Genomic DNA, 14,470 nt, shown 5'->3' with positions numbered 1-14,470 from the left:
TCTAAATACTGGCAAGCTAGTGGGTAAAAAACAATCATATTTTGTAATTTGTACTTCTGTGGGACCGGTTTAAATATTCAAATGTTATTTTGCTGCAGTTCTTATTAAAAGTTATATTCATCACCTATCAAGAGACAAGGTATTCTGTTTCTATACTACTTTTTAAAATCCTAAAGGGCATAAACCTTGTATACTATTTGTAAATGTCCATGAAACTACAAACGTTAACTTACCTGGAAGATTTAACATTGCAGTTCTATTTTATGAGTTAAATTGTGGATATTATCAGAATTAAACTACAGGATCCTAATTTTTAATCATCTGAACTAAGTGTCAAGCTTAACAATCAAGAGGTTTTGCCAACCCTCTAACCCAGCTACAGCAGTCAAATTAACAAAATATTAACAACCAAGAGAGTAACCAAAATCAATAGATTATCCCTAAAGGGTGAAATGAGAGTGACAAGGGGACTCCTTTGAATTGGGGGATAGGCAGACTTATCTGAGATGGTAATAATTAAGACCTGAGTATCAAAAAAGAACCAGGCACATGTGGATTAGGGAGAAGAGAGTACTAAGAAAGCATGGTTAAGGAATAGAAAGGACATGTGTCTAAAACATAGTGACTGTAGGAGAGACTAGCAGGATAGTAGGATGCACTGTAATGCATGAGAGTGAAGCATATTTGAGGATCGGAGGTAGGAATCAAGAATCTTGTTCAGGGCTTCCCTGGTGGCACAGTGGTTAAGAATCCGCCTGCCAACACAGGGGACATGGGTTCAAGCCCTGGTCTGGGAAGATCTCACATGCCACGGAGCAACAAATCCTGTGCACCACAACTATTGAGGCTGCACTCTGGAGCCTGCGAGTCACAGCTACTGAAGCCTGTGAGCCTACAGCCCGTGCTCTGCAACAAACAGAAGCCACTGCAACGAGAAGCCCGTGCACCGCAATGAAGAGTAGCCGCCGCTCACTGCAACTAGACAAATCTCGCATGCAGCAACGAAGACCCAACGCAGCCAATAATAAATAATTTTTTTAAAAAAGTTAATATAAAAAAAAAAGAACCCTGTTCACACATGTGAAGTTTGGGGACTATTATATATCCAAGTGTATAAGAATAAGCAACCCAAGAAATGACTTCAGGTCCAAGAAGGGGACGGGTACAAAGATAGAGACTGAGGAGACACTGGCATCAAGATGCCACTGAAAGCCACTGGATTCGATGAGATCACCTAGGGGTCATCCAGAGAAGTGAAAACAGTCAAAGAATGCCTATACAGAGACATAAATCACAGTTAAGCACCAGATGTTCTTCAAAAATATAGTGGTATTACACCATGATTGAAAGATAGGACTCTGAAAATTAGATATTGCTAAAGTTTCAATATGCATTATTTTAACAAACCCTATACTGAGTTACTTATAAGGTACAATTTTGATATTAAACTGCCAATAATAACCCCTAATGTATTTCTGTGAGTTCAAATATTCATGTGGGAGGTGGTGGCATTTTAAGTGAGTCATATTTAAGATATATAGACACAAAACATTCTGGCTTCATGAGAAAACACAGGTAACTATCTGTCACAAAGCCTTAGGTGATGCACACACCATGTGAGGTAATAAAAGAAATTTTTAAAAAAGATTTCTTGTGTCAGACACTAACTTAAAAACACATTTAAGTACTTTGATTCCCATGCCCTTGAGAATGAGCACCTCCTTAAATTTTACATCCCAGGTGCTTCCCTTGCACCATCCTAGTCTCAGCCCAGTTGACCCCATTTACTTAGTCTAAAAACATGTGTTTCATTTATTCAAATGATTAAAATAATGAAGGTGCATATACCAAATAAAATGTTGACATCTAAAATAAAAAGTCCCAATTTAAGGTTTGAAGAAGCCTTGAAAATTTACAAATGCTATGACCTAACAAAAATGAATTTTAATCTCATAATTTATCTTACACCATGTAATTGGCTCCTGGAGGGTCACTTTTGAAAGTTAAGAAATAGCTCAACACTGTACATGATAAAAATCTAATGTATATATAATTTTCAGATCTCTTTACAAGTGTGCTTCCTCTTTCTGGCAATGAAAGTAACAGAAAGATAGACTTTATAAGGAAATTGAAACAAATACACCAAAAAAAACCACTCAAAGATCAATTGTGTTTTGAAGCCCGTAAACAAGTACCAGGGATTTCCCAAGTAAGTAGCTGAAACTACCTGATGGCTTGGAAAAAAGTATTTGTATATTAAACACTAGTTAAATATCTTGATCCATGAATTAGCAATTTTAGCAGATAATCTATTTCCAGATTTGTTAAATGTATTATTTATAATAACATACAGGTATGTTATAAACATGGAATGTATAAAACCTTGAGTAAATCCCAAGTACTCAATACATAAGACTTCATGAGTAATGACTTCACTCTAAAGGAAAATATAATAAACTGAATAAAGACACCAGTAAAAAAAATAAAAAGTGTATAACAAAATGGGCTTAAGAAAAATGCAATTTGCTCAAGTAACAAAACCAGATAACTTTTAAAGATCATTCACATTCCTCAAGTTCTTATTGGCTCATTCATATAATTAGCTGTTTATAGAAAATTTGGCTTTCAATAACAGCTAAAAAGGTCTTATTTCAAAGTTGAGAAAAAAATTGTACTCTTTTTAAAAATTAAATATTTTCATTCCAGAAGTACTGTAATTAAACTTAACTTTGTCACACCATTTTAAGTCAACTAAATAACCTTCATGATCTAAAAACTTTATTTCAAATTCCTGTCTGATACTTGGCAATAAATAAAAATAGCAAAGCCTATACTTTACTTTTCATAAAGAACTGAATGAAAATTTGAAAAGAGAATGAAGTACTGTATATTTATTCAACCGTAGAAGAAACAGCTAGCACATTTTTAATGTCAGATATGTAGCTATCTCATCATTCACTATGGGCAAGATAAATAAAACTAAAAGAAATGTAGCTAAGATTAAAGAAATACTCTCATTAGAAAATAAAACAATGATCAAAGTAATAGAATTCACACATAATTAAAGAGGAATGAGAGGCCGTGGACAGAAAAAGCCTGTAAGGACATAAAACGTCAACAAATAAGAGGCACATTTATACTGAAGGCAATGTAATCATTATTAAATTCTGAGTTTGAAAGAAAAAGAGTCTTACTTACCTGAGGCAGGAACATACACAATATATAAAGCAAATAAGAACAAAAGAGAACTTGGTTTCCATTTCGAATGACAGCTCCACATTCGGCCTGAGTGAAACATCCTGTCATGGAAAAAAGCAACAGTCAGGACACTTAGATTCAGTAAAACATTTGGTCAATAAAATCTATAGGTTTCCAGCAGGTACTGGAAAATAGGAACCTTCAGATTCAGCCTTGCTTCCAAATAAAAAAAAGAAACTTTGAAGATGATAAACTAAGCATCCCCTTTAAGCTAATTAGGCAAAAGAAAAAAATCCATGCATTTTATTTGCCACTTGGTGGCACCTTCCTTATCAACGAATATATAATAGATGATTTCTTCATGAAGATGGGGAAGTATTCAGATAATACAAGAAAAAAATCACTTATTAAAAAAAAAATTTTGGCATCAACCTTCAGCATCACCAGTCACATGCCCATCTGAGTAGCAAGAGGATGTTTTTATCAACCTCTTCTATAATCTCCCAGAAATTTAGGCTCTAGGGAAATGTTTTCATTTTATAACATCTGCTGCTTCACAAATGGAAATCTTTAAAATAAAATTAAAGTGCCCAAACTTTCTTCCTTCCCCTAAAATTAAGTACAGAAGCACTAACATTCTAAAAAGATTAATTTCTTTATATATAATAATAGCTATCAAAGTTTTTAAATGGCTAGTAAACACCAAGTATTATAGCAACTAACAAATGACATTAGATGGAGGGGTGCTGCTTTGAAAACTCTCAAATAATTCTCCGTACAAGAGGCTCATTTTTTTTTAACATTTTTAAAAATTTTATTTATTTATTTTTGGCTGTGTTGGGTCTTCATTGCTGCACGCGGGCTTTCTCTAGTTGTGGTGAGGGGGGCTACTCTTCGTTGCGGTGCGTGGACTTCCCATTGCTGTGGCTTCTGTTGTTGCAGAGCACCAGCTCTAGGCGCACAGGCTTCAGTTGTTGTGGCACTTGGGCTCAGTAGTTGTGCCTCGCAGGCTCAGAAGTTGTGATGCATGAGTTTAGTTGCTCAGAGGCATGTGGGATCTTCCCGGACCAGGGATCGAACCCGTGGCCCCTGCATTGGCAGGCAGATTCTTGACCACTGCGCCACCAGGGATGTCCAACAGTGTCATCTTTAAACTCAAAATTACACTTAATGATTTAGATGGGGACATACATATTATCTTGGCTTCAGACAGTGGTGTGATACTTTTCATTGACTCAGCCCTATCAAAAAAGGCAAACCACTGAAGGGGGCAGCAGCTGTAAAAGCCAGTCACAAAAAGGGACCACAAATGAACTGGTGAGCAGAAGAGTCATGAGGCAGGAAGAACAGGTGAGTGGCAGTAAGAAACCTCCAGATCTTAAAATCCCCAAAGAGAGTTACTTTGATTATAAGTGGTAATTGAGAGTCATTTTATTTCTAAAAAGAGGAGCAACTAATAAGATACTTTAGGGCCACAGTAATACCTTTTCTCCTGAAGGTTGCTTATCTGGAATAAAATGTATAATACTAAATAGAAAACCAAAAAGTTGTAGGAGAAATACTTGAATAAGCAAAAATAGACATCAAACTGATTCTTGCACTTGCCTTAAGCCTGCATTTTCAATCTGTCTTTTACTGTTAGAGACTACTTAAGTAACAAAGAGAACAAGATCTAGAGTCAGACAGACCTGGGTTTGCTACTTATGAACTATGCAACCCTTGGAAAATTGACTTCACCACCTTGTGCCTCCTAGTTTTCACCTGTAAAATAGGAACAATAGAAAAGAGTCTATGGAGCAGCTGGATGATTAAATCAAATCATGTCATTTAAGAAATGTGCCTAACATTCAGCAAGTCCTCAATAAATATTAGCTATTTTTATTTTTACTACCATGCCGAGCATTCTAATATAAGTGTGGTTATTCTGTCAACAGCAAAACCAAAAGAAAGGACTTAACCAGGAACAGACAATAGGATCAATGTTATAAGCCAAAACCAATCTATTGACTTTGTGGCTACTTCTGGGACCTACGTAGAACAGAGAAGAAATGGATTATTCATGTATGCCATTACTACAGAAATTTAAAATAGTATCTGATATTCAGGACATGTTTTCATATTCACCAAACTACAAGCTTCAGCATCATGCAGCTCCTAGGGGAAATTCTACATGAGAAAAAGGCTACGTTCTAAAGAGCATTTTTGCACAACATTGTAAATCAACTATACTCCAATAAAAATTTTTTAAAAACAATAATAATAGAGGATTTTTGTATGGAAGGTATATTTTCAGATACATCCATCAAAATATTCGAAATTAAAATCAGTGTTACTGTTTACAAGAAGCAAGATGTTATAGGGAGTCATTAATAATAACATAATAATAATGGATGTGAACTCTGGAATAGCATGTAGTTACATCCTGGTGCTTCTATTTACCGTGTGCTTTGGGGGCAGGGTCAAGTACTTAAACTTTGAGCCTATTTTCTCTTCTGTAAATAGAATATTATCCACCAAAAAGAACTAGATGTAACATTGCATGGAACTTAGTGAGCGCTTTAAAAAGGGTAGCCTGTAAACTTTTGCCACGTGGAAAGTTCACTTTTTTGGAAGAATGGGTCCATTTCCCATTGATGCTGGATGAATGAGGTGTTTCCCATTCATGTTGGGGATGAATGAGTGTGCTTCTGAAACAAAAGAACAATTATATATTCAAAGAAGTTATCATCTGAAGGACCAAAGATGAAGTCTAACCTCCTCATTTCACCGAGGAGGAAACTGAGGCCCAGAGGAATAAAGGGGCAAACCAGTGAAGCCTGGCTCCCAGCCTTACAGATATTAATAGAAGGAAGTATCAGCCCAGGAGAACTCCTAGCTTCTTAATCTTTGTGGCGCATGAAAATCCTCCGTTATCAATATGTGAATAGTGGCCTCCTCTTATGTTCCTGTGCTCTCTAAACGATACTCAGGGAATGAGGTTCATTAGTTTGATGACACTCAATACTATTTCATGTGCTCATGCAACTTTTTCTTGCTATAAAAGGTTCCGACACTTAGGAATTCCATATTCACTCCTGAAGCTATTTTATAAAAGCTGCCTGCAATCCTATCAGACAAGATCTGCAAAGGACAACCAAGGGCTTAATGCATTCCAGTTCTCAGGACTCCATCACTTTGTACAGAAAAGGAACCCAGGACAGGGCAAGAACTTGTAACCAACATAAACCATATGACACGCCACCTTTCATCCTCTTTACTGTTTGGAACAGAAACAAATAAATTAAGAATAGAACAGAGGAAGGAAAGCACTGTATGTCTTCTCAGGGGACCAATTAGCAAAGACACATCCCTGGGATTTAAACAACTTTCTCATAAGAATGGAAAATCCTGAACAGGATTACTAAGGTTCCAAACAGGAACTACAAAAAACACAGTACAATTTTGTGTCACTCAAGTTGTGGCCTCAAAGTTCTATTGAAAAGAACAAGAATATTTTTTAAGTAAAAAGAGTCATAGCCTTCTATAACCTGAAAAGAATCTAAAAGTTATACAATAAAACCTATCATTTCACAGATGAAAAAACTATGATGTTAAACTACTTGCCCAAGATCACATAATCAGTGGTGTCAGAGCCAAAAAGACCCCCGTGTCACCTGCCTTCCAACTCAACTGTCCTTTTTGAGAAACAAGCTACCTCTATTGCAAACTCACTCTCCTTTTCAATGTATATAGGCTACAAGATACAATATACTTAAATCCTGTGTCAGAAAGCTTTAGAATTCAACCCTTTTATAGGAATTGTTTTAAATGTCGATATGACTCCTTGTAGATGTCATTTAATCCAAATGCATTAAAGTCTAAAAAACCTACTGTCTTCCATCTCTTTACTCTTACTGACTCCCCTAAAAGTCACAAAGAGAAATTAGTGAAGAAATTTTGAAATTGGTGGAGAAATTAACATGGTACTAATTCTCTTAATATCAGCAATAGTCAGAAATAACTTTATTCTCCATATGCCAACTGTATTTCTATGGCAAAGCTTTTCAGAAAGGGACATGAGGAGTAGCACAGAGAATACCTTAATTCTTCCAGAGTAAAAACGATGGTAATTTGGTTTATTCAAGCCTGCTTACAATTTTGTTTCGTTTTCTGGTTAAAGATCATGTTCCTGAGCCTAAACAATGAATAAAAAGAGAAGTGCTGTTCTATTACTCATTGTAACTTCTTTTATTAAGTTGGGTTCACCCCACACACACTTCAAAAAGGCAGAATGATTTATTCTTCAAATCTGCACAAATCTTGACCCTTATTTGAGCTATAATGTACGTAACTGGCTTTATCATAAATGAAATTAAAAGGTAATCATGAGAAATACACACACACACACACACACAAATACATGTAAAACAGGGAAAATCTGAAAAAGAGAGGTGAATTGTATCAATATCCTGGTTGTGATATTGTACTTTAGTTTTGCAAAATGTCACCATTAGGAGAAACTGGGTAAAGGGTATGTGGGCTGTCTCTGTATTATTTCTTAAAATTGCATGTGAATTAACAAATACCTCAATTAAAATTTCAATTAAAAAAGTAAACCCTGAAGCCCTGATGAATGTAGGTTACTTTCAGATGGTTCCGTAAAAAATTGTGTGTTTGTGTGTACGTGTGTACGTACGTACGTACATACAGACAGTGGAGGGGAGAAGAGAAGAAGAAAAATGATAAAACGAATGGGGTAAATATTTACAATAAGTGTTTCTGTGTAAAGAGTATACAGCTGTTCTTTGTGTTATTTTTGCAACTTCTCTGTAGGTTTAAAACTATTTCTAAATAAAATTAAATATACACATACACATTAACACTGAAGGGTATCAGTGTTCATCTGATGACACTTTCATCACTACTGAGTATTATTGCTTTAATCATTGCCAGTTTGATAGAAGAAATAATGTCTCATTTGGATTTCCTTTGTTCAGATTGGCATATTCAAGTCATTTGTATAATTTTCCATTATAAATACTTTTCTTTCTAGTGATTTGTGATTTTTTAACCAATTCAATACTAAATATGTTAAGCCTTGGTCATATATGCTATAAATGTTTTCAATACAGCAATATTAAAGTTTTCCTTAAGGCATTCCAAATAATTTCATCCTGAGAAATGCTCATAAAGGAAAGTAAGATGACACTCAAGTAGCACACCCAAGTTTTATTGGCATTTTTAGTTATGACTGAAATATCCTTTAAATGCTATCGCCCCAGTCACTCAGTGTGTTTCTTAATGTCATCCAATGTAGGTAATGTAATAATGTCATCACATTAGAAATGAAGTGGAAAGATGTAGTTTTTGCCCAAGCATGCCACACACACTGAACAAAGTCTTTTCCTATTTAGTCTAAAGTCTAAATACTTTCAAGAAATTTTTGATCATCCCATCAGAGATGTAAACTCTTGTAAGACATGGACATTCAGAAAAATGGTCAGGTTTAAGGAAGTGGTTGTCAGTTTATTTTTAATATATAAACTGATTCTCTTTCAAATCATTATTTCCAGAAATCAGAGTGACATGTCTAGTTGGGCAGTAAAGCTACAAGCTTCTAATATTTCCCATAAGCCAAGAGACAATAGCCTCATTCACCATTCACATTGGAAAAGCACAATGTCATGTAATTTATATAAGCCATAAATGGAACAGTAGCTTCATGCAGCTTGAGACCAATTAATGCAAGTCTTGCTAAATCTATTAAATTTCTTACGGTATGAAAAATATGCAGTCACTACAACTCCAAAGTATATTTATAAAGTCTGTAATTCCAGAACTTGAGTGTAACAATATATACTCTATCCACAGGAGTAGGCAGAAAATATACTTAAATAATTTGTGTATTTGAATCTATCAAAATTAAAATTTAAAAGATAGATAATATAGTTTATGTTTCCCTAGATAATATAGTTTATGTTTCCCTTTTGAACGTTTTTCAACAAGATAGTAGGAATATTTACCTTGGAAAGGTTGGTATTACTTCCATATACTCTAACATACTAATATCTAAAAAGAATCAGATAATCTTAAACCATTCCATATGAATTATAAACAGCAAAAGGGAAAAAAGAAACAGTTATAATCTGGCAAGAAATGGAAAAACTTTCTGTCAAAATAGCTCAATAAAGAAACTCAAATCAGGGTATTAAACTCCATAATTACATGTGATTAAATATTCATGCTTTTACTATATAATGACATAAGATCGTTTTAATCATATAGAATTCAAATGGGCTATATAACTTAATTTCACAGTCAGAAACTTTTTACATCACTTGTTGATCAGTTTCACATCTTTTATTTTAAAACCTGGTATTCATATTTTCTTCATGTGTAACGTAGTTTTTTCCCCATAAGATTTAAATCACCTAGAAAAGCAGAAAGGAAGCTAGACAAATATCTGCTGTTAAAAACCTTACTATATTTTCAGAAAAAAATGAAGTTTAAAGCAAACTCACATTCATTCAAAATGTGTTGCCTGTATATGAGAACAAGTCTTATATGAGACTGTTGGCTGTATCCCAAAATAAATTCTTCCAGGTTATACCTTGCTAATTCCACTGGGTAAATGAAACTTTAAAACTCACAGGTGTGGAATTACTTCACATGCAGTTTAATAAAAATAAGTGGCTCCTTTCTAATTATACTGCTCACTACCAGGAACAGAGCTGCCAAGTGCTAGGCTTCTGGGCACTAACCCTTTTTCCTATTTTGAAAATGTGTGCTGGAGGGAGGGAGGCAGACGGTGCAAGGAATGGACAAAGGCCTCAGGGGCTTGTCTCTTCCTGGGTATTACACTGAAAGAGGAAATTTAAGTGGAAATAAATAAGGCTCCAGAAGTTGGGGGAGGGAGGGTGAATATCAATTTCTAGAAACTGCTGTATATTCGTGGAAGGGAGTAAAATGTCTGTCGGGGTGTCTGCCCAAGGTTAAACAAAACACCAGAGGGAAAATTATATATTACAAGAAAAGGTAAGTTCTGAGTTGGCCACAATGATAAGCTTGGTCCTTCACAGAACAACCTTCCTTTTTCCATTCTGGAAGGCTAGGGGGTGCTCGGTGGCCCTTCCGCAGGGTCGCCCTGAGGCACCTCACCACTTGGATGACAATTCCAGAGGCAAAACCCATTAGGTTTCTCTAAGCGTTTCATCGCCCTATACTCCCCACTTCAACATCTATACAAGACCCTTCACAGATCCTATCACGTTCAATGGCATCTTCTTTAATTACTTTTTAATCTACAAAGTACACCGTGAACATTTTCTGCGCGCTTTTTTTAAAAAAAAAACATTCAAATAATCCAAAGATCCAAGAATAACTTCTACAGTCAAGGGTGGCAATGTGTAAAGTCAACATTTTCTCGGCATACTAGTACCTTCCAAGCCCCCAGGTGCTGATCCAGGAGAGCGGCTTCTTGGCAGGGCGAGGCCCCTGGATGGAGCAGCCGCGCGGGTGACTCCTTGTTTAATTTGAATCCAAAACCTTTTCCCCATTCTTGAAGCCCTGCCCTTTTTATTATGCTTTACGCCGCCCAAACGTGAGGTTTACCTCTCGCTGGAAAAAAGCCAGCGGCACACACATGTCACAGCTCCGTCAGGCAGCAGCAGCTCACCCCTCAGTGCCTCGAGGGGCCAAGGGAAGACAAACCGGTTTATTCCGTCAATGCGGTTGAAGTCCTTACAAAGCCCTTGGGGTGGGGCAGGGGGAGACACAGGTAAAGGTGTGAAGGAATTCTGAGCTGAAAGGGGGGGGGACACTTACATGTCGGCATCACTGCACTGAGGTCCCCAGGGGCCGCGCGGTCATGCTCCACCACCTTCCCCGGCTCTGCTGCTCCGAGTTCCCCGATGGAGCCGCCCTGGCGCCTGGGCCGAGCGCGGCGGCCGAAGCCTTCTTCACGCTCTTTCTGGAGAGGTCATCGGGGCTTCCCGACAGCCGCTCCTAGCCGGCGCTCGGGGTGGCGCAAGGTGGACGGCCGGCTCCGCGGAGTTCAAGTGCAGATCGCGGCGGCCAGGGGGCGGGCGGGGCGGCAGGTTCCTCCTTACAGAGAAGTTGGAGGAAAGTTAGGGCGAGAACGTTGAAGCTTAGCGGCTGGGTCTGCCTTCGAGCTGGTGCAGGGTGCTCGGGGTACCCCGGGTGCTCCCAGGGGTGGAGGGCGGGTGGGTGAAGGGGTCCGTTTCCGTAGGTCCTCGGCCCCGCTGGCGCGCGGCGGCACGTGGTCACCCCCTTTGTGGTTCTCGTTTCTCCCCCTCCCCCCGCCGCGGGCTCGGGCTGTTCCAGGGGCCCGTCCACCCGGCCCGCGCTTCCGGCGCCAAGGCTCTGCCCGGGCAGCGGGCTCAGGTGCTGCTGCCCTGGCGGCGCGCGGCTTCTGGCCGGGCCCCGCGCGGCCCTGGGGCGGCCCCAGCCTCGGTGCTCGGCGGCAGGGACCGTCCCGTGGGCGCAGCCGCCCCACCCAGGATCCCGCCCCGGGGCAGGAGGGAGAAGTCTCGCTGCGGGTTGGGAGAGGCGCTCCCCAGACGGGCAGCGAGGGGCAAGCTGCGGGGGCCGGAGAGAGTGGGAGACTGGCTCCGGGCCCGGCGCGGCTGCCAGCCGGGGGAGGGGGCGGGGCAGACCCGGAGGTCACCCGAAAGCCGGGCGCCCTGAATCCGCGAGACCCTCCTCGCGAGAAATGAGCAGCTCGGAACGGCCGCTGGGATGTGGGCACCTCCTCCTTGCTCGCCGGGGTGCTGCGCTGCCAGCCCACCTGGGTCCGCGCGGGACCCCTCCGCCGGGTTCCCGGGCCACTGCCTTGCTTTTCTTTGACTTTTCAGTCGCTTTTTTTTTTTTTTCTCCTCCTTCCTTTTCTTACATCTCTCTCCCCCTCTCCCTTCTTTTGTTCTTTTTCTAATAATCAGAGTGAAGTGAGAACCGTCTGTCTCCGCAGCACACTCAGACCCCCCCATACCATCACCACATCTCTTGGTCTCTGCTGGGGTAGAGGGGGTGAGAGTCCCTCAGCCCCCCTTCTCCAACCAAGGATGAAGACCAGCCTTAAGAGGGGGCTGAGCAGGCGGCAGTCGCAATATACCTATGCTTACCACCGTGTCTTCCACAGAAATACCCCCACTATCTTCTCCCACTGATTTGTTGACACGTGTAGTTCCATCCTTTTGCCTTAGAATTTTGTCTTCTGTTGAAATACATCTAAATACCCCAAGGAGTGGAAACACTTTAAAGCTTTGCCATTGCCCTTGGTTTGGATTGTTCAAATCGCTTCTGGAAAGAAGCATTTGTGCTGTGATATGAGGTGGAAACAGCCTGAGAAATCTGAAAGTGGGTGCAGAGAGATTCAGTGAAAGCCAAAACTTGGCAGGACTAGTGACAAACTGCTTGCTCCACAATTTGGCCTGGGACCCTCCTCCTTCAACCCTCTCCTGCTGCTTCACTGGGACTCCGGGATAGGACTAGATAAGTCATGCTTCCTTTTAAAATCTGCACCACCTTAAAAAAAAAAAAAAAAATGGAGGAATATTAACATGGGGCTAAGTAGATACTCACATAACATTCAGCAGGATTGATTTGCAAATGCAAATCCAGTTACTCAGTAGGGAAAGTCCACTGCCTGGCCTCCAGTGTTCCTATAGAGTGGCTGCCTGGCAAAGGGATCTGGACACACCTCCTTGGAAATGAGAAGAGAAAAACAAGGACTCAAACTCTCAAAGAGGTTCCCTTCCCCTTTGGAATCGCCAGTTAATCCATGAAAATGCTGGAGGCAAACCCGAATGCCAGTGCCGTATACACATCCAGAGCCAGAGCAGCCCGGCTTGAACTGTGAACATGCACACCCATGCATCCACACACAGGCCACACACAGAAGTGCCAAAAAATGTACATAGCATTGATTGGCTATTGATAGAGAACAGGTGGGGTGGAAAAAAAGTAGAGCAGGACTTGAACACAGACAGCTACCTGCACAGAGGACGCTGGAACACTGCCACCAAATCCAGAGGCCTGAAAATCCAGGATGTGTTCTTTTTGTGACTTTTATCAATATTTATTCTGGTGACTAAACCATATGATTAATAGAGACATTGAACTGTAGCACTTAAGGGAAACTAAAGTTCTAGTGTCTAGTCCTCTCATACTACAGACAGGGAAATGAGACTCAGAGATGTGAGAGCTGTACAAACTAGCTGAAAGTGACTGGGAGCTAGGACCCAGGTCTACAGATTCAAGTGACCAGAGGCTAGGACCCATGTCTTGCAATTCAGATCAGTCTCTATTACACCAGACCGTCTCAAGGGAAATTAAGTTCCACTCATAGAATATTATTAAAGCAAAAAACATTTATTATTCCACAGTTCTCAGGTTCAGGAATCTGAGCACAGCTGAGTACAGTGTCTCTCATGAGACCACAATGAAGGTGTTGGCTAAGGCTGTGGTCTTACCTGAAGGCTCAACTGGGGAAGGATCTGCTTCCCAGCTCATACATGTAGTTGTTCCACTCATAGACTTTTAAAGCTAAAAGAAACCAGGAAACACAAGGGCAAAGAAAGAAATATAAATAACTAAATTTACCAGAGTTCTCCAGAGAAACATAAACAACAGGATGTGTATATGTATATAGAGAGGTTTAAGAAATTGGCTCACATGACTATGAGGTGCCAGTCCAAAATCTACAGGGTAGGCCAGCAGGCTGGAGACTCAGGAAAGAGTTGCAATCACGTCCAAAGGCAGTCTGCTGGCAGAGTTCCTTCTTGGAGGAGGTCAGGCTTTGTTCTATTCAGGCCTTCAACTGATGGGATGAGGCCCACACACATTATGGAGAGTAATATGCTTTACTAAAAGTCCAGTGATTTCAATGTTTATCTCATCTAAAAAACACCTTCACAGAGACATCCAGAATAATGTTGGACCAAATATCTGAACACTAAGGCCCAGCCAAGTGGACAGATAAAATTAGCCATTGTAGTAGCGGAAATAAATGTACCGATATCTAAAAGATAGGAGTAGTATACTTAATGTGCTATTATATGTTAAATATACATAAACTTATGTACTAATATTGCTATACAATTACATGAATCATAGCTAAAGTATTTCAAGAAGCCAGTGCTTGTGACTGGTCAGTACATTAGTAAAATCTGTGTATTTTGATACTTCTGTCCTTAAACTAAGGATTTGTTCATTTTCTTCAAAAGGGAAATGGAGTGTGTAGAGGTGAGTACACGGTCTTTTAATGCAACAACCT

General features: G+C 39.8%; 1 protein-coding gene across 5 annotated transcripts in view; it reads right to left on the bottom strand.

Moving 5' to 3' along the window:
* Positions 1 to 11,595, bottom strand: part of ADGRG6 (adhesion G protein-coupled receptor G6) — a 138,728-nt gene extending 127,133 nt beyond the window's left edge. For 3 of the 5 annotated variants that reach the window (XM_081251586.1, XM_081251582.1, XM_081251585.1), the window contains exons 1-2: positions 11,002 to 11,595; positions 3,199 to 3,299 (exon numbers count right to left, since the gene is read on the bottom strand). In XM_081251586.1, coding sequence (XP_081107712.1) covers positions 3,199 to 3,299; positions 11,002 to 11,003 — 103 coding nt within the window. In that variant the 5' untranslated portion in view covers positions 11,004 to 11,595. Of the gene's footprint in view, positions 1 to 3,198; positions 3,300 to 4,886; positions 4,964 to 10,615; positions 10,938 to 11,001 lie in introns of those variants that run through there. The other 2 variants (XM_081251583.1, XM_081251584.1) reach the window with 2 other exon arrangements.
* Between the last annotated feature and the right edge of the window lie 2,875 nt (positions 11,596 to 14,470).

This window comes from Mesoplodon bidens, assembly GCF_964165515.1.
Source record: "Mesoplodon bidens genome assembly, chromosome: 12".
Classification (NCBI taxonomy): Eukaryota; Metazoa; Chordata; class Mammalia; order Artiodactyla; family Ziphiidae; genus Mesoplodon; species Mesoplodon bidens.
The sequence above is the reverse complement of the archived record's forward strand: the minus strand, read 5'-3'. Positions and strand labels throughout refer to the sequence as shown.